The 19,427-nt window shown below is 43.3% G+C and overlaps 1 protein-coding gene across 3 annotated transcripts in view; it reads right to left on the minus strand.

The window, feature by feature from the left end:
• Positions 1 to 19,427, minus strand: part of CAMK1D (calcium/calmodulin dependent protein kinase ID) — a 216,898-nt gene that overhangs the window by 75,560 nt on the left and 121,911 nt on the right. For all 3 annotated transcript variants that reach the window (XM_027728223.2, XM_027728222.2, XM_027728221.2), the window contains exon 3: positions 12,035 to 12,109. In XM_027728223.2, coding sequence (XP_027584024.1) covers positions 12,035 to 12,109 — 75 coding nt within the window. The remainder of the gene's footprint in view (positions 1 to 12,034; positions 12,110 to 19,427) is intronic.

The raw sequence follows: 19,427 nt of genomic DNA on the forward strand, positions 1-19,427 counted from the left end.
CCGTGTGCTCTAAACCACAAAACACCCTCACAAGACTCTTGAGAGCAGCAGCCCCTAGTTCCTGTTACACATTGCTGGTAAACAGGATAGAATAGAATACTTTTCCATAGATAAAAAGACCTATCCTTTATGCACTCTTCACTGATACATTTTTAGCTTACAGAAGAATATTACAGTTCCTCTAGCAGGATACACTCAGTCTTCCCAGCACATCAGGGACAGCCTAATGAGCACCAACCACTGAGATGCTGTGTCTGCTTCTACTTTTTCTACCATATGGCTCAGCTTCTTCTTTCCCCTCCGCCTCTTTTGAGCCATGAGCTTGTCTCCTCTGCCACTGTCCCTGCGGTTGCAGCAGGAGTCCCTGGCTCCAGGGGCTGTGCCAGCAGCCGTGTACCCAAATTTAGAGCCGGACAACCCTTCCTGACTCATTAACAGAAGAGGGGTGTTTGCAGTGGCCCCTCACGACAGCAGAAGCACACCATTATGTCATTTGCCTTGCCGGAGGCTGTCACACACCAGCACAAGCAACAAAGCAATAAAATACACCTGGCACCTGCCTCCTGCCTGCATCCAAGGGGTTGTAACGTGCAGACTGGCCTTAGGTGACCCACAGCAGAATATGAAATGAGTAACAAGTACAGTCCCATCTGGGATGTCTCTGGAACACCATGCTGCTGCAGTTTTGGAGAGTGGTAGGTCCACCTGTGCGACAAGGGAAATTTGTAGCAAAATCCCTTGGGCAGGGAAACCCCCTTGGATGAAGATACACACAAGTGGAGCAGGCTGGGAACAGCCATGTGGCTCAGGAAAGCTCAGCCACAGGTGAAAATCTATTATATGAGCATCATGTGGTCACATTTCACAGCATATTCCAGGGAAAAGGATATTCAGGCCAAAGGGAAGGTCTAGACCTTCAGCTGAGCACATAGACAGCAGCTATACAAGTTGGTTTTTTATTTTTCTTTTCCTCCCCACTTCGTTTTTTTGCCTTTGATGTTATGCAAAAAGTTGCCTTTTTGCTTTAAACTTTTGGACATACACAGCCATGATTGCAGTAGCAAATTTCTTGAGTTAATTCAGCTCAGGTGAGACCAGGATTAAAGGAGGGACTGTTCAAAAGCACCTCTCTCCAGCTCGGTGTGAATTGCTCCTGGCAGTAGCCCTGCCTTCAGGCAGCACTCCTCACTCCTGCTCCGTTCAAAAGTAAATGCCAGACACAACAGAATGGTCTTTCCCCAAAATGTTCCCATATGCTGTTTCTAGAAGCTACTGTGGCTCTCCTGACAGTGGTCACATATCAATAGCAAGGAAAGGGACTCCCAACTGCAAACACGTTATCTGTGGAGGGAAGAGAGTGCAAGATAAAATGCCTTTTCCCAGGAAATTTGCTTTTAAAAATACATTTGATGTGGTGACCCAATCACCAGTGACAGAGAACTAACCTACATTTCCCTTGCCACCCTTCAAATAAGGCAAGACAGCACCAATGGGAAGCAAGACCTCTATACAGCAAATCCAGCTGCAAAAACGTCTGAAAAGAGCAAATTTAAAAGCTTCTGGCAGAGAGTTTTCAGCCCCGAAAAGCAAAATGTCAGAAGCACTTTCTGCAAATGGTCCTGCCCCATCCTTACAGGGAAACAAACCTTAATCTCTGTGAAAGATCCTGGGCTGCAGTGAGAGAAATATTTCTGCAGATAAGACTGGTGAGCAACCAGAAAGAGGCAATTTCCTTCTTCTCTGCTCAGATTCACTTAATTAGGGTTACACTTCTGTCCTGTGGCACTGGGTAACATTTTGCAGCAGGGTGACCAGGAACTTTAGGACTGAATATATCTAACACCACCATCATCACAACAAGGAACTTCATAGTGATGGCAGGATGGATGCTTGGCTCTGTTTCTCCTAAAGGAATAACCCTTTTTCTGGAGCTGTAGGAGACTCATGGCAGAGTTTTAATGGCAAAATCCCTAAGGCAGACAAAAATAATTTTAATTTTCTACCTGATTTTTAATATTAAGAATGCTGAGACCAAGTTTTAGTAATGGTGCCTCTATGATAATGTAGGTCTTAAAATGTGGATTTCAAATTGTATTTCTCACTTTTTCACTACAATGCACTTTGGAGTATGGTATCTTCTTCCTCAGGGACACATGGACATTTAAAGGCTCCACTATGTCTCACTCAAGAATATCAGTGCTCCTTAGAGTATCATCAATTAGAGATGAATTAAATAAAATTACACAGTGGTTAAATGCTCCTAATCAATGGAATAATCAGACAGAACAATCACCAAACTCCTCCAAAACATCTTCAGAACTAGTAGAGAAAGCCTTTTACAGCTAAACCAGGATCATGCAGCCCCAAAAAGGAATTTTGTCTTGGAGAAGAGAAAAGATGACATAAGTATTTTGGTCTCTGAACACCCTTTCCCTCCAATTTAAGAGAAAAAAATGGCCTTTATAGGCTAAGATATAACCATGTGGCATGAATCAGAATGAAATGAGTACATGTTCTATAAATGCATCAAAGAAAAGCTCCACCAGCAACAGTATTTTCTTTTTCTATAAAATTCTTAAAAAAGTAAAAGTTTGGCTACAGCAGACATAACCACTGTTTCAGAAAATAAAAGAAAAACACAAAATCCTCCACATTTATTTTCCACTGAATAATTTTCCAGAGAGAATGTTTAAAGCAGAAAACTATGGCAAGAACTTCTGCAGTCCTGTGAAAATAGTTTCTGTAAGAGGAGGTAACCACAATACTGCAAAAGGAAGTCAAAACAGGATTTCAAAAAGCAACCTGTATTTCCGTTAGAAAAATTCTAGGTTTTTCAGAATCCTGTTTAGGACCCTCACCCCCAGCCCAGCCCCAGAAAACTCTGTGAAACTCCCTGGCTTTAAAAATATGCCCTATGTAGAGTTTTTGGGACGAGCACAGACAAAATGTAAAGCAAAATATCTTTTCTTTCAGCATGAATATGAATGAGGTGATAATGCTTCATCCTCACCTGCTTAATGGGTTCTTCTAGACTTTGTGAGATTCTGGATAACACAATGCAAATATAACTGCAAGTTAGCCCAGCACTGACTCCAAAACCACAGACTCCTGACCACAGTAACCTTCCTGACTACACAACCTAGAACAGAGGTTGGAGCTGAGCTATAAGCATGTTTGGGAGATTGAGTCTAATTTTTTGCCACAAATTCATTAAATGTCTTCTGGAACACACTGACATGCAACACTCGCCAGCCTCCTACTGTCCTCTTCACCACAGTCTGTACAACCTCCCTCCAGAAGTAAACTTTTAATACTGTTTTCCATGTAAAAGAACGGACTTGTGAACACCCACGTTAATTCTGCATCTTGCTTCAATGCCACCATGTTATTTCACTTCAAAGCTTTTCAGGTTGTTATGAAAGTCCTTTTCTGTTTAAATGAGTGTAACCATTTAATCAGAATGCCTCCACCTTGTGCCTGAGAGGGATCCTACTGTATCATAATGAATTCTCACACTGTGGCATATATGGATTTAACATTTATTATATGCTTTGCTGCGAAGTCCCTTCCTCCTGAATTAAACACCAGCTATTTAATTGATTTCAGTGCACCACAGTGTAAATTATCAGGTACTGAGAGAGGCAGAACCAAATCTAAAAGACTCATTCAGTGACTACATGAACATCAAGTAACCAGCAATGAAACTTCTGGGCAAAGCATGAAAGGAAGGAGATGGTTATCCAAAGCCAACAAAATTGAAAGAAAATTGTTATGGCTCTAAATAGCCACCTTCCTGCTGTTTGCAGAGAAAAGCCTCACTCCTACTCTCAGGGAAGCAGTGATATTATACAGGATTACTGGCAGACTTATATTGCTGCCCCATGAATTGCCTATACCAGACCAAGCTATACAATATAGGCACATACACCCCTGTGCCCACCTGCAATGGGGATTTAGTGAGGGAACTGTTGGTGGGCTGAAGGAATAAACTCAAGTTGGTGCTGCCAAATTCTATTGTAAAAAAGCCCAATCAAGGCACATACTGTTACCCTAAGAATTTGGTACTGGCCCTTGCTGTGGAGCAGACATTACATCAAACAACTCTCCAAAAGTACTTGTTCATTGTAATCACTAGCACAGAAAAACAAACAGAATTATGAGGTCTTCAACTCTTTCTGTAACTTTAAAGATTAATACATTAGAACAAGGTTTATTTTGAATTTCAGCCAAAACTCTTGTTTTCCTGATTGACAACAGCAGCTTTGCAACAATAGATATCTTAAAGAAAAAAAATCCATTTTCATCTGAGCTATTCACATTTCTGTAAAAGGAAACATTATAATGCTCTCTGTTCAGTGAAAATGAGAAAATGTTTCTCCACTACCTCTTTATTCTCAAGGCTACAGGGAAAAAAGATAATCACTCTCCATCAGATGTAGAATGGCACTTTGAAAAAAGCCCAACCCTCAGTGTTGGCTTGCTAATGAGTCCTTACCGGGATGCTTTGACTAAGGTAACAATAATAAGTGCAAGCTTTGGAACAAGGATTTTGACAGTTGTTCAAGGTGACAAAACACTGTAAGTGAGTTTGGAAATCGTCATGAGAAAGTCTTTCGTAGTCCCCAAGATGAAGAAGATTCTCACTGTTCATCTGTTGCTGTAGGGACTCTAAAATGCTACCCAGAGCTGAAGCCTTTACACATAAAACAGCACAAGGAAGCAACAGGACTGCTGCTCAGTGCCATTCCCAGGAAAAGGTGCTGTGTTTGGAAAAGACATGGGGACCAGGAGTTACCAAAAGTCCTGCCTATAGCCAGAAAAAAAGAAGAAAAATCAAAGTGCTGAGGATAGTTAAGACTAGCCAATGAGCCCATTCACACTTCAGGATCACACACAATCCAAACAATTACAGGTATCTAAAAGCCATTCTGGTGGTCAATCTGTGATTTATTAATCTGTTACCAACAAATCTGCCCACTCCCACATTAATCTTTCCTAGTCTGCTTCCAACCTCTCAGCAACTGGAAAAGGGGAGACACTCCTTCATATCGAACACTAACCAGCGTAACCCAACTGATATAATAACCTTTTTTTCCACAAAGGAAAAGATGTGAAATTGATGCTGGATTAATAACTGCCACCGAGTTCCCAGGGGCATGGTGCCAAGAGCAGGTTTATGATGTGGTCAGCAGCTTGCAAAGCTCTAGTGGGAAAATACTAAAGCACACTGAGATTAACTCCTTTAGCCTTTTCGCAGGGTTGCCTGTGTTGTTTAGTCAATATGCCTTCGGAGATTTTGATAAGGCATAATTTTTTGTAGCTATACTGACAGAATGTGCTCTGACTGCTTTAAGCACTAGAAATGGGCTGGAAGCAAAACTTGTGTTGCCCATGCCCAAATAATAAGGGCAATTTCAAAATCCAACAACCCAGCGCTGCAGTTTGGGGCCATGTGTGCAATATGGTCATACTGAAGGCTGTGATGGGCCCAGGATTCATTTTCCTAAGTGCTTCTCCCACGATCATGGTCTGATGCTCCCAGTCGTGTCACACATGCTCAACCCTGTTGCTGCTGTCCCACTTTGCTTTCTGCATTCACCAGCTGGATCCATCCCTGGAGAGCTGTGCCTTCGATACAACACACTTCCCTCAGTTCAAAAAACTCTTGTCCACAGAAGCAAGCAAAAGATTTTTTTCAACACAGTGTGTAGTTATTGCCATATCCTGTTCCACTGCAGACTCACAAATGTTGTTTTGCCCAAGTCACTGGTGTTTCACTCCATAAGCTGTGAGGAAATGAAGCCTAACTAGAGCCCATAAGTCTCTGCTTAGTTGTGTCAAAATCCAAACAAATCTCCCTTGGCACCTCTCAGGCTCCTTCCTGGCTTGAGAGGATGTGCATTAGCCTCCCTGGTGCTGTACTACTTACATAGCATTTGCTCAAAAAGCCCCACCAAAACCAAGTGAACAATTTATTCAATAACTGATTAATATAAAATTCATGTGTATTTGCTTGACCAGGAATTGGGAATAGGTCTTTCCATGGTCCATCCATTAAGTGTCCTAGCCAATAAACTCCATGAGATCCATCTGCCACATAAATCTACTACATATCTTATTCCTGTGGGGCACGAGGAGGTGCATGAAGCATGGGATACAAGGCTTTTGACACATACCCAGTGTATTTTCAATGGATGTCAGGCATTAATTTGGGTTGAGCCTTTTGAGACACTTCATCCAAACCAGGAATACTGGAAATAAAGAAGGACAGTCTGTGGGTGTGGGTATGCAGCTGATGTTCCATCCTGTACTGTGAAACAAACTGAATCCCCTGGCACACAGTCATCAGTGTTCTTCATTAATGGTGGTGTTTCTCTTGTTACCATTACTGTCATTACTAATAATGATAATAAACACACCATCTGTAGAGAAAAGTGATGCTGAGGGGCTTCTCTCAGATGCTTGGACAAAAGTGTTTGCTGCTGAAGAACACTACGCTTTAATCACTCATTGGTGAGGCACTGGAACGGGTTGTTCAGAGCAGTTGTGGATGCTCCATCCCTGGAAGTGTTCAAGGCCAGGTTGGATGGGGCTTCAAGCAACCTGGTCTAGTGGAAGGTGTCGCTGCCCAGGGCAGGGGGGTTGGAACTAAGTGATCGTTACGGTCCCTTCCAACCCAAGCCATTCAGTGATATAAATTCCATCGTAAGTGCAGAGATAGTTCCTTCTGTCTTTTGCACCCCTCCAAGTATGGGAATAAACCTAATCTAAGGAATGTGGTGCGGCAGATCTGTGTTTTGCTTTAATTAGCATCCTGACACGATAGCGGCTTGGCGTGCGGGATTGCTGTTTTGTAACACAGTGAGTCCTTGCAGGACTCCTTAAGGAACCTGGCAAACACGGCACTTCCCTCCATTGTCTGTTGTTTTTCTTGGAGGCTGAATATTTTCATTGAAATGTCACTTACATACCCCGTCCATGCTTGGCTGCTCTTGGAGTGCGCTCAGGCATCGGGCTTTCAAAAAACAAAGGGAATTCAGCACTTAATCACAGCTCAGCACTCCACTTACTTATTAGCAAAATGTGGAGTTGAAAGGCAAAATCGCAAGCAGCGTAGTTCCGGTAATAATAAAAACTTCTGCAGATTTTAGCACCGGTGGGTACCTGCCTGTTTGAGCTGCCTCCCAAGGTGTTACAGGGTTATGAGGCACCTGTGTCTGGCAGGGGAGAGCTGATAAACAGCAGGAATGGGACAATGGGATTCTGAGCCTGCAAACTTGTGGGCAGGGCTCTCCTCCATGCGTGACTTGCACCTGGCCAGGAAGGAGCCTCCGTCATCTCGGCTTTTCTGTGAAAGAAATCATCTGAATAATTCAACAGAGTTAAGAGACCAAGCTGGAAAAACCCCAAGGTCAGGGGTTTAGGCTCAGTTTGAGCTGGGTTTTTTTGTAAATGTAAGGAGAAACATTTCAGAGTTGGGTCAACCAGGCTGCTCACCCTAAAAATTGGTTCTCAGCAGAGATGTCAAAGCTTCAGAAGACATCACACAGGGGAAATACCCTGGAGAACCAGAACCAGCAGTCAACAGGATCTGGGTAAAGCAGTCATCCTACTGAGGGAATCAGATGTACTCTTTGGGAGCACAGTTCCACCAGTGCAGTGGAAAGCTATATCAGACAGGGACTAGGGTTTTCAGTTTCTTTAACTAGATCCTAGTATTAATAGGAATTCCTCTGCATTTGGCAATGTTCTTGACTGTGAAAAACAAATGCAGTGATACCCAGAGGTGGGTCTTCTGGTTTGATCATTGCTTGCATGCTTCTCCAAGCCTGGTCTGTCAGTTTTGGAGGTGCCTTTTGGACCCATTTTTAGCCTGTTTTCTGAAGGCAGCGAGGCACTGACTCTCCATCCCAGCTTTCCAGCCCTTAGTAATTTCTGACCTTTTAGATGAACTTCAACCAGCTTTGACAGAAGGGTAGAGATAGCAAAAATATTAAGTTCCTAAATATTTTAAGGAAATATGGATGAATAAAGGAGAACAATGAAATTACTGTCTTAATCGATTTATAACGTGCCCCCCCCCTCCTTTTGGAGAGGCAGCAGCCCCAGCTCCTGTGGCTTTGACTAGTGTAGGTTACAGAAAAATCTCTGGGAAACCAAACTTTGCTGCTTCACGCTTCAATGCAGGTGAACAATACAGATGAAGTCAGAGTCAAACCTTGGGAATCTGCTTCGATCTCCCCAGGTAGCACCTTCAGAAACAGCATTTGCAAATGGATCCGTAAAACTCAGATGGAAAAGATGTTTAGATTGGATATTAGGAAAAATTCCTTCACCAAAAGAGTTGTCAAGCACTGGCAAATGGTGCCCAAGGAAGTACTGGAGTCACCATTCCTGGAGGTATTTAAAAGACGTGTAGATGTGGCACTTGAGGACATGGTTAGTGGTGGACTTGGCAGTGCTGGGTTAATGGTTGGACTAGATGATCTTAAAGGTCTTTTCCAACCCAAATGATTCCATGTGTTTATGTAAATCCATTTTTATACAAGATTTTCCAGGACACAGAAGATGAATCATCAACACAAAGAGGCTGATTATGCTAATGAAACATTAGTATCTGACGACACTAACCACAACAGATTATCATGATCTTTCCCTGTACTGACGAGATGAAATAAGGTAGATCGATTAGGAGATACAGTATGGTAATTCTTACCAAGTGGCAACAATAGCAACTAAAAATCCTGTAACTGCTCATTAACAGAGCTTATTATTATACCAAAATACAGTTTCATAAAACTTCTATTTCTGAAAGCAATTTTTTCCCCCGTTTTTTTACAGTATCCTCCGGGGAATCTCAGCATCCAGAAGGAATGAAACTTTCAGAGTTTCATTTTAGTTTTTGTCTTTGTTGCCTGTGTAGGTCTTAACAGTACTATAGGAGATCCAAGATTGGGAAGGAGCAGGTGTTTTCTTGGCTGGAAAGCACATTATCGTCATGGAAATAAGACAAATGTTCTACAACACTTTTCTATATTGCCTGAAAAATTTTAGCAGAATCATCACAGGAGAGGCAGCGATTGTCCTACATCTGTATTCTGCTTTGCAGTTGCATCCCTAACTCCACCTCATACCAAAGCTGAGCAATACTGCTTGGAGTGAAAGGCAGCAAGGAATTGTCCACAATCTTGCCAAAATTAGAGGCACTAGGTTGGAATATCTTGCACTTTTGGAAAATAAATAAAGAAAAAACAGTCAAGCCCTTTCTAAGGGACAGGATAGTGCTTTGAGACAGCACATGAAATTCTGAGTTGTCAAATTTGGGGCTCTCCAACCTGAACTTCTGGTGTACCCTAGTCTTACCTCTCAGTTTGAACTGTTCTGTGATGACTTGTATACAATGTATGTGAAAAAAAGGTGGTGAAACCAAAGCCAGAGTCCTTATCTCCCCCATGGACATGCCAGGAAACACACAGTACAGATTCACTGAGAGCTAGGTAATCCTGGGAAGAGCTCCCAGAGGCCCTGGCAGGAACAAATTAAGTGTCAAGTAGACATGGACAGCTGCCTCTTAACCTCCCTTTCTTCCAACTACAGCAAAGACACTGAGACCTTTACTTGCCCATATCTTTGACAGAATAAACGAGGTGTGATATTTATGCTTCAAGTTGGCCTGCTAACAAGCGTGGCTTTCATGGAAAAGTAGATGTACCCAAGGACAAACATAAACAGAGAGGTTTGGTCTACCTCCAAAAGCCTTCTCCCACAGAGGTGCTGCAAGATGCACAAGGGCTGTATTGTGGATTTTCCACAACATAGCAAGGAGTGCTCTAAAGGTTGGTAATGAAAATGCTGTCCATGACACAAAATAACCATTGGAAACTATTAGCTAGAGTTCACTTAGCGAGGACCCAGGGAGAAGGGCATATGGATTTGAGATTTGCTGTGCCCATGATACTGACCTTTGAGTGGTCCTGATTTTACCCACCCTTTTTTTATATTCTAAATGCTGCTTCATGAAAGTTGCTTGATCAGAACCCTTTCTGCTTCATATCAGAACCCAAGTTTTAAATGTAGGCAACTGTTGTGTTGTTTAGGAGAAATACACAAAAATGAGAAGATAAAAAACCCACAAGGAATCTAATAATAAATAGGGCAGAAATGTAAACAAATAGATACTTCATGCTGTGCAATGGTTCACAGCTATTGTATCAACAAGTTGGTGTTACCTTGGAAACCAGAAATTATCCGTACATGCCTTCTCCCAAACAGGAATCCATGAAAAGAGGCATGCAGAATGGATTTTGAGCCTTCTGGACTTTGAAGAGTTGCTGCCCAGCTGTTGATGCCAATCGATCCCAAAGTCAACTACTGATGAAAGTTCAGAGGCAGTGCAGAGGTTGCACCATCCTTCATGCAACACCCACAGCAATGAGGTGAGTCCCTGGCATTCTTGTCCTCTCCACCGGGGGATAACACAGTCCTTTCCCAAGAACTTGCAGAAAGGTTATGCCCTGCATTCAGTTCAGTGCTCTTGGTTTACCTTGTAACACAAGGCACAGCGATTTGTTGAGGCTGGGAATTGCTCAGAGCAGCCACCCCAAAGCATGCTGATGGGTTTCCAGCTGATGGCTTCAGCTGGGCATCTCATCCTGGTGGGCATCAGCGAATCTGTATCCCTCTGGAATAGCTAATGCTTGGCCCTCGGAAAATTGGCTAGCTGGGTTTACAAGCACAGCTATAACAGAAGGGATAATTCTCTAGTCAGTGTTGAATTGTGAGCAAGCAGAAATTTATACCAAGATATATATTCAGTGTCATCTGTGATTACAGAACTATATTTCAGATAAACCAAAGATCTGAATGTAAGGAATTTATGAAAGTGAAAGTTACACTACACTGAACAAGCTAATAAGAAGGAATAATATAGATTTATTTTTTCTAAAGAGATTAAACAAAATCAAGGATTTGTAAAACAACTGATCACAAAACTAGTACTTCCCACAATCCAGCTGGTTTGTTGGAATTTGTACAACACTGATGTTCCTATACAAGTTCTTTTACAGCACTCTGAACTAAAACACGGGCTACAAAAACCATATTCTTCCCACACTGTCAGTAGAATAACTTCTAACAACTGTTACCAATAGACAAGGGACCAGCATAGTCCCCAGCTTTCCCTGGGGTATTTAACCCCAGAACTGCCTCTATCAGATGCTTCAGGTTTCCCTATGGCACATCTGGCTCTTCCCAGCTGTAGTTTACTCTTCTGCCCTGTCTGTCTGTTCTGATCTTGTTTGATGTGATCTCACAATTGAATAAGAGAGAGGCTAGAGCTGGTAAGAGGAAATTTTAAGTTCAAATCATGTTTTTTAATTGATTTCAGAATGAGGTAAAAATAGAAGCACTATGAGCATCTGCCTGCCCCTCCCTGCCTTCCTGCCAGGTTGATGTGACAGGAGGACCAGGTCAGCTACAGTGTATGTACAGCTACCAGGTCAGCTACATGTACATCCCATGCATGTGATGGGATCCTGATTTTCTCAGGTCCAGAGGGGGAAAACGAGGAAGAAGAGGGGCTCTGGTGAGAGAGGTGTGTCAAGGAATAGTGATACCACTGCTGCTGAGTTAAGGATGATGCTGTCTTTCAAGTGCAGTACCCATGTACCCATGCACATGGTGGCATCTCGGGTCACCTTGGGCACAGTACAAAGCAGGTACCTGTTGGGACACAGAGAACTAAACCTTGGCAACTCCATACATATGAAGCCTGTTCAGATCCCTTTAACATCTCCTCTTTGCTCTGGTTTGATTTGGGTGACACTCATCACAAAACAATTTAATTCCCAATTTCAGAACAACTCAGCCCGTTACAACTGGAGATTCATTTTTAACCACCCACCAGGGATTTTGCAGTCTGTAGCACACTAGACAAATACCTCTCATGTACCCCATCTTTTGGGTTAAAGAACAAAACCAGAACAAGAAGAGGTGGCAATTTTGACACAAAAAATACATTAGGTTCAGTACTTACAACTGCATGACCAGATATAAATGGTTCGGGCTCTCATAGATGTCTTCCAGGGCAACTATGTTTTCATGCTTGATCCTGAAAAACCACAAGATAAGATAAGATGAAATACTGATTTTAATTTTTTTTACATGACTATGAAACATAAAGCTATTTTTAGTTAGGCACTACTTGTCAGTGTTTTATTCACCATCATAAATTTTTTGCAAGGACATGTAGTGATAGAACAAGGGGTAATGGCTTTAAATTGAAAGAAGGTAGGTTTGGATTAGATGTTAGGAATAAATTCTTTACTACGAGGGTGGTGAGTCACTGGAACAGGTTGTCCAGAGCAGCTGTGAATGCCCCATCCCTGGAAGTGTTCAAAGCCAGGCTGGATGGAGCTTCGAGCAACCTGGTCGAGTGGAAGGTGTCCCTGCTCATGGCAGGGGGATTGGAACTCGGTGATATTTAAGGCCCTTTCAACTGAAGTAAACAGCCAGAAGTGCTTCACAGCCCAGAATACTGTTATTACTCAGAGAAATTTCTTTCAATCCTCTCCAAAGGCAAAATGTGTAAGGGTTAAGTGTATGAGGCATTAGAAGTTCAGATGAATGAAGATGGTTGGTTGGAGGTTAAATTCTCAGGACAGCTTTGCTGCAGGGTGTAGAGGAGTGATGGAGGCAGTGTGTAGGATGGCAGGGAGAAAGCAGGGATTTGACTCTGTGGAGAAGCTGGCACAAGTAGGCAGCAGCCATATGACAGCCCCACACTCCTTCACACCAAATTCACCCAGCTCTGATGTCCAGCCGGGTCTTCACACCTGAATTTCCCTGCAGCACTGCTAAGCACTGGGTGCTTTCTGTGCAACACCTCCAAGCAACCAATGGGTTTTCTGCATCCTCACTATTCCCACCAAGCCTCTTGTCAAAACACTAGCTTTAAAGACAAAAATCATCTCCACAAGCATCCATCTAATTAACCAGTTGAGCAATGCCTCTCTGGGTTTGGTCCTTAAATGCTTACAAATAATGTGCAAAGGATACATTTAGGTTGTGCAAACCCTAAGGAGACTACCAGTACAACCCCAGGGGCAGGATATTAATTACACCAATTGCAGACAATCATTTTAAGAGAAAGATGGAAAATGCTAAGCAGAGGTCACTCATTAAGCAACAGATGGACATGTTCAGAAAGAAAGTAAACATGCATTGTCAGCAAATCCAAAACTCTACATATGTCTAGGTTCAAGTAGCTTAATTAAGATGCTTAATCATGTATCAGGGCCTTATCTTCAGTGGTCCCAAGTGTCCTAACATCTGTGTGATGATGCTGAGAGCAGAAGATCCCCTGTGCCCAGCAGGATCTTTACTGTAAGTACACAGACTAATTTAATTTCCTCTGAATTCACTGGTAAGATTATGACTGACCTGAATTTACACTCATAGTCATCAGAAGCTTATTCATATAATGACCTTCACACACAGGAAATTTAACATCAACAATAAGCAAACTCAAATATAATGCACTACAGGATGTTAGAGTAACAAGTATATGACTTGGCTATTCACTCTACCTAAATATCTGGAAAATCCCATGATATTTTAGCAAAATTTCTAGGTAGACCGCATTGCAAATTAAATTCTTAGTATTTGCAACAGGAAAACAATACACCACCCACTTGGCTTTATACAGCACATGTGTTAGGAAGTGTTTATTTTGTTGTGGAGGTCTAGTGCCTGGTCCCTTAAGGGTTAGGTAGGGCAAGGGCTGGTTTGCCTTGTTTAGGTTAGCTGAAGGTACGTTACAAATGACATTTCAAGCAATTAGTCACTTTTAATGAAAATTATTATATGTATTTATCCATTTTCCTTTACGCACATGCACATTTACATGATCGTTTGTGTTCCTCCTACCACCACGGTCAGGGCAGTTTAACACAATCTGCCACAGTTTTATCTGCTTAAAGCCCCCAACTCAGAGGAACGGTTTTCACCTTGCCTATATTAACGCTTTGCATTTCTATTTTTGAGAACCTCAGAGGTTCCCCAAACGCCCTCTGAGGCAGCTGCAGCAACCCCTAACCGTGACACACATGGCCAATGGGTGGGTTACCCACAGAGCAAACAGCCAGGGAGGCAGAGGCCAGAGGAGAGCTCATCAGACATGCAACACCGCACGCCGAGGGCTGCGGCGAGACCCTCTCCCCTTCCTGATTTGCAAACCAAATGGGCACTGCACCACTGTGCTCTCAGAAGGCAGATAAACTCGCTCAGTGCTAGGGGGGGAGAAGAGGTTTAGTCCCACCACTGCAGAGTCCTCTGTATTGAGCCAATCTGCCCCTCTGTGAAATCAGACGCAGGATGTGAGCATGTGGGATCCAGCAAATATAAACTAGAAGGCGGCAGCAGAAGAAGCTGAATCACCCCCAAAGTACACAGAGGGCAACGTCTCATAGGGATGAAGGCATTTGGAAGAAGATGCCCCTTTCATAGGTGATGTCTGTGCATACCAGCCACCCCGCTGGTGGCTGCTGCACTCAAGGGGCTTGCTGAGATGGAGAGGAGGTATTTTTCTCCACTTTCTCTCAGGCTCCCCAAGGCCAGCAAGGCCTTAATTGTGGTGTTACACAGTGTTTAATATCCCTGGTGAAGTGCACGTCTCACACCTGCAAATGAAGCCAGTTGTCCTGCACAGCATTTCTCTACTCGGATGAACTCTCAAATGGTAAGCTATCAAAAGGAAAATGGAATTTAAAATTAAAAAAACCCAGCAACACGGAAATCTCTTGGGGTGAAACCCACAGGTTACATGAAGCTGGGGGGTGTGTTACTGAAGCTGGACCAGAGCATCTGTGGGCTTCCCAGCAGAGGTCACTGCCCAGCTGCAGCTCCTCTGCCTCTCACTCCAAAAATTCACACAGAAATTTGTGTGGTCCTTTCTTCACTTTAAAGCACGAGCAAGCGACCACTTACAGCCTGGATACACAAACACTGCTCATTTTAATAGCACCCTGGGGTTTAGGAAATTGGGTGTAGTAGCATCGCATTGTTTTGTTGCTACCCCAAAGGCTAATGGGGATGGGGCAAATTTGTCCCACTCCTGTGCAAGCAGATCAGCAGTGCTAGATGTGCAGGTAACAGCCAGACACACACTTCAAGCTTGCATGGATGTTTGGGTACATCGAGAGCCAAGGAAGAAAGCACTGTGCAGTGGCATCTACTTGATGGTCACGGATCAGGAGGGATTTGAGAATGGGTTAATTAACTCCACTTTTATCCCCACCAGGAGCACCGAGTGAATCTCAAAGGTTCAGAGGATTCATTCTGCTAAGCCTCCAAATGCCTGCACGCAGCCTCCCCGGTGAGCTCGCCCAGCAGAAATACTCACCAGACTGTCTGATCTCCTCGAGACCTGACAGGATTAATTTTTTCAAAAGGTGCTGCTCTCACTTTACAAAAGAGGAAGTACCGTGAAGAAAAACTTGAAGATTTCTCATGAGAGGAGGGAGCAGAGAGGGCTAAGAATCCAGGTGCCTCAGTCCCAGAGAGGGCTAAGAATCCAGGTGCCTCAGTCCCAGAGAGGGCTAAGAATCCAGGTGCCTCAGTCCCAGAGTATTATCTTAACCAATGGGCCATATTATTTCCACCCCTTCTCCTTCCCATCTCAGAGAAACAATATTAACCCCACTTGTTTGTAGCCTTTTTCTTCATTCTGTCCTCCCTGCCCATACTCCCCTTTTCCCAATGTGTAGCTCCCACACTGCAACTGATAAACATGCACTGGATTAACTCTGCACAAAGCAACACATCGATGCCATTGAAGTACACGATGGTACAATTATGGCTGTAGCAGAGAGGACATGGACGTGCACTGGGGTGACAGCAGTTCCCATTGATTGTTTCCAAAGAAATAAAAAAAGCCCTGAAAGTGAACATCAAAGCAGGGACTTAGTTAAAGCAAATTAGATCAGATTACTCAAATTGTTATGAACAAGGAAACATCCAGCTAAGGAAAATTGCCCTTACCACCCTTTTAACCTCCCTTTCATCACACTTGCTATTTTTCCTGATGCTCCCCCCCTTTCCTGGCAAACACCACCTGCTGCTTGTGTCTCCCACACCCTGACGTGTCCCCACAAATCCCTTCATCTGTGACACAAAGGGCACATGACACCTCCAGCCACCACTGCTTTTTTCATTTTCAGGAATATTCTGAGGCCATTAGACAGAAACAAGATGCCTAGAAATAAAAATATAAATAAAGAGAGGCTAATGCTTTTTTACACTCCAGACTCTTCACCCTACAAAGCCCATGAGATGCTACAATCCAAGGAAAAAAAAAAAAAGAGGAAAGTAAATCCAGGAATGAGAATCAGGGAAATTTAAGTATACACAAAAACATGAAGAGGGATTAACCTGGTAGGAAACTATGAAAATAAAGGATGAGTTCCCCATGTTCAGAACAGCCCTGGTTTGGATGCTGTGCCTCAGACATACACAAACCATGGGGCTCAATGCAACCATGCAAAATTATCAGGCTTCCCCTCCAGCCTTTCAGGTCTGTGATTCTACCCTATGGTGTTACAAAGGTGTCAACAACATGAATGAAGGCAATGTTGCACTTGAGCAATATTTTAACACATTACTAGCCGAGCCTTAAAGGAGCAAACTAAGCTGTGCAACCAAGGACTTCAAGTGACTTTTCTGGGCATGGCAGCTGTGCAAACAAGGGCTGATGAAAGAGTGTTTGATCTGTGGCAGAGCCCCAAGCACAGACTGGTCCCTTTGCTTGCTGTGGAGCCATTGCACAAGGGCATTGATAGGGGAATTGTCATTTCCCCCTGATTGCTACAGCATTCAGAAACACAGAAACACAGAAACATCCCCGAAACAAGACCCAACTTGACCAGGAGTAGCATTTCCTCACTGTACAAGAGTTTCCATCACACCAAATGGGGAGTGCTGCAGCACTGGAGTGGTGACAAGTACGTGGCATGGCACTCCAGTGACGCTAAAATCCTCCCTTGCCACTGGCCAGCACAGAGACATCATGTCCTACCCACTGCCACCAAGAGGGCACAAGCTCCATGGGCCCAGAACTAGCTTTAATACACAATATTCCCTTCAACATTTGCAAAAAAAAAAATATTAAAAATCTATATATTCCATGGGCTTTAGCTGGATATTTCTTCTAAGAAGCAAAGGATTGAAATTTGGAAGCTGATGTACAATAAGGGAAACTAAATCCTGTAATGACTGAGCTTTCTGTACATCTCTGCCAGTTCCTGACCATCCCAGAGGCCAAAGGGCTGAAATTAAACCCACTGTGTATTGCCATGGATCATTAATTACAGGGGTAGCACTCTGCACACATAAAAGCAGAGAACCCAGACATTGCTGTTGCTTTGGCTGCTGAGTTGCCAGGAGAGCATGTTAAACACACCAGCTATAAACTACAATTGAATCACTTACATTAACATCTATCATATTTAACACTGAAAACTAGGATCAGTAAGAAGAACACTGTTCAAAAACCTTGGGCAAACATGACAGCCATGTAAGTAGGGCAGGTTCCCCCCACAACAGCTCTTTTCCAAGTCACTGTTACATTTGCAAGATATGACATTTAATGCTGCACCTCCAAGAACAGCACGTGTAATGGATAAAATGCCACAAGAAAGCGTGAATAATTTTGTGAAAGCCAGAACTAACAAAGCCTGAGTCTGTAAGGATTTGTGGCTTTGAGTAACCAAATGTCTTTGAGAATCAATGTTCTGTTATTTCTACACGTACCCTGAAGAGAGTTTTACCAGCAGCATGAGGGTTCCTGGGTTGATGAATTCACAAGTTGACCAAGGGAAATGTTTAAATCACAGTTTTTGCTCTGGATGATCCTGGAAACTTACCTTTGCTCAACTGTTTTATTTGGTTGAAACGAGTCAATAATTTCAACAGATATTAGGATAGTCTCACACACGTTCACACAGAGTGATCATATCAGATTGCTTTACACTTGAAAGAAAACTATCAAACAGTCTTCAAGATGGCTCAGAATGATGCAAGAACACATGGGAACAAACCAGCCTGCTCCCAAAGGGAAACTGTGGCAAGTCTGACAAGAGGGGAATGGGGTGAGATTGCAGAGGTTGGTATGGGGAAGGAAACTGATGGTTGGAAATCCTGGAAATGGCTGGCTGACTGCGGCAGAGCTCTGCCCACCATTCCTGCTCCAGAAAAACCCACAAATACTGATGTTGTCCATGGGACTTGTACTGCCTCATCTCGATGTCATTCTTGTCTTGGGGGACCCAAAACTGAACACAGGATGGGAGGTGCAGCCTCACCAGTGCTGAATACAGAGGGACAATCACTGCCCTGGTCCTGCTGGCTACACTATTGGTCTTTGGGGGCTACGGGATAGAAAAGGGAGGGAGGAGAGTGTGGTGCCTCACATCATACGTGTCTGGTTGACTTTCAAGGGTCCAAATTATAAGAGGCTACCAGATTGATGTCACTAAGTCAACCCCCTCCCCCTGAAATGGACACTCTTGCAGATAGAAAGAAGACACTTTGGAAGAAAGGTGGAAGGTTTAATGACACTGAGATTAATTTCTGCTACTTCATGTTCCCCACACTGTCCTCTCACAGCAGCCAGCAAGTACCTGGTACAGCAGTGGTGACACCTTCTGTGGCTACAGAAAGGGCTTTGGTCCCCACCATCTCAGATCAGCAGCCTTCCTCTCTCTCACCCACAAACACACATGCAAATAATGTGAAACGTAGAGAAACCTCAGCTTAGACACAGAGGAGAGATGTGAACAAAACCAAGCAGATGTCAGTTGCTTGGCAAAGGTAGATCCACAGAGTTTGCAAAGCTAAAACATCTGTTTTTTCTCTCCTACTGCATTTAGATTGCTGGGGCTTTTTTGCAGTTATAAGTTTAATTCGCTTATTGAAAAGAGCTGGAGGAGATTTTCTGGATTCAGTATGGAATATTCTGTTGAATTAAAAATGAAAGAGAACTCATATTTATAAGCCGAAACATAGAAATGGTGCTATGACCCCTGGCCAGACGGTGTTTTTTGACCTCCTCTGATCTCCTACCACTGTGATACCTTTTGTTCCCACCCACATTGCACATCTCGCCTTGCTCGATCTAATGACTGGGAAAGGGAGGGCTAATTCCACCTCAAAGCCAGATGGTTCCAGTGCCCATATGTTGACTGCCCAGCCAAATTAGTTAAATCTCTGTGGCTGGAAGGCCAAGGAGTTGAACTTTGGGGTCACATACGGGCTTCAAAACACAGACTGCTTACAACACAGAAGGAAATTATTGTCTTTACTAATATCTTTAAGATCTTTATGCTTCTGTCAGGTTAATTTCATCTGCTTTGGAAAACCAGCTAGAAGAGAAA

This window comes from Pipra filicauda, unplaced genomic scaffold, assembly GCF_003945595.2.
Source record: "Pipra filicauda isolate LSUMZ 115617 unplaced genomic scaffold, ASM394559v2 scaffold119_size3216105_pilon, whole genome shotgun sequence".
NCBI classification, from domain to species: Eukaryota; Metazoa; Chordata; class Aves; order Passeriformes; family Pipridae; genus Pipra; species Pipra filicauda.